At 30.3% G+C, this 1,644-nt stretch overlaps 1 protein-coding gene across 1 annotated transcript in view; it reads right to left on the reverse strand.

The window, feature by feature from the left end:
- Positions 1-1,004: 1,004 nt before the first annotated feature.
- The window catches only part of LOC105624938, an 8,092-nt gene continuing 7,452 nt past the window's right edge, over positions 1,005-1,644 (reverse strand). Inside the window, exon 2 of the mRNA XM_012206280.1 lies at positions 1,005-1,157. Coding sequence (XP_012061670.1) covers positions 1,005-1,157 — 153 coding nt within the window. The remainder of the gene's footprint in view (positions 1,158-1,644) is intronic.

Genomic DNA, 1,644 nt, shown 5'->3' on the forward strand with positions numbered 1-1,644 from the left:
CGGATCCCCTCGTCGTTCAGTGAAATTCTTTGGTTCGTACGCAGTTTGTCGTCTTTCCAAAGAAAACTTTCGTTCAGAACTGATTTATAAAAAAACGCTCTGTTTTTGAGCATGCTAATTGTAGGTAAACGATTTCATGATACAAACAGAAAATTTAATTCTAATTTGTAATTGTATTTATAAATATAGTTTTTATGAATTAACCATTACTTAATGGTAACACATATAAATTATAATGTTATTTCTTGATGTGATTTTTGCCTTTAGTTTCTATTTAATATAAACGAAATGACGTACGATATATCATAAATTCAAATAACATTGCTTCAGTAGTTGCGACTATCAGAAGGAACTATTTTCGAAAACAATCGATAAGCTAAGCTAAATGATGCAAAGTAATATAAGCAATCTGTTTTATGATATATCGATTACCGCAGCAAAAGTTTTCTCGGAAAAGAATTCGTGTAAAAATGTATTCACTGCATCATTTCTCGTTTGCCCACACGACTAGAATATCTCTTTCTTCTCATGTGATGAGTTTTATTTTTTTTTATCATTTCTAGAGAAAAAAGCTACTACACTCGATTCATGAAGTATACACATCTCGCTCGAAAGCGATGCTGTCTTCGACGAAAACTCCATTTCGTTTGTAACCTCGATCTGTACCAAGTACTGAATTCTATGTAATTGAAACACGCGGTCTTGTATGCGCGTTTGCGAATCGAAGACATGATCCTTCAAACAAACGAGTTGTTTTAACAAAGGAACATGCCACGAAATTTGTTCGGAATTGTAGATTACCTAATATAACATAGGTACAAACCGCAAACTCACATTCTAGACGCGAAGAAATATAATATCTCAACCCAATATATGCTGCATGTCGACTTCAGAATAACGACCGCTATGATGTCACGCAAACATGTTTTCATAATCGATGGATTTATTTCTTCAAGATAACCGTTGATTTTGTTTATTGATGAATTATGACTAATAGGACGTTTCTAACAAAGTCTTCGCAGACGACGCTGATGCGACGACTGCATCTGTTTTAACGAGAACATGCTCATAGACAATCCAAAGGTCGCGAGGAAGATTGCGGATGTCGCCGTACCACGATCGAAGTTCTTGGCCCTGTAAAAAGCTGGGCTGGCTCCCTGAAAAAATTATCGTAAGATATTTTAAGGTAAGATAAGATATCGTAAGATACTTTATGGAAATAAAACATCTTTTATAATTAATTTTTCTATATTTATACAGAAAAATATTTTTAAGAAAATATAATTATATATTTAGTTAATAATACGTCTATTGGTTATAATACAATTATTTATAATTTACATACATCTTTGTTTTAATTTTTCACCCATAACAGGAATACATGTTTTTTTATGATGCTAAAATAATATAAATATATGAGCCCATTATAAAATTTTTTGTTAGTTTATTTTCTTTAAGAATTTTTCAAATTCATTTAGATTATTCTTAATCTGTGGCATAAGGCTATTTGGAAAACACAAATAAAATGTTATCAATAGACTTTATTGCTTCTAACTTTTTGTTAAACTTAAACACACATTGACCATTTTTTCATAACTATTATTTTTTTATAAATTATTATATATATATATATATATATATATA

This window comes from Atta cephalotes (genome assembly GCF_000143395.1).
Source record: "Atta cephalotes unplaced genomic scaffold scaffold00097, whole genome shotgun sequence".
In the NCBI taxonomy this organism is placed as follows: Eukaryota; Metazoa; Arthropoda; class Insecta; order Hymenoptera; family Formicidae; genus Atta; species Atta cephalotes.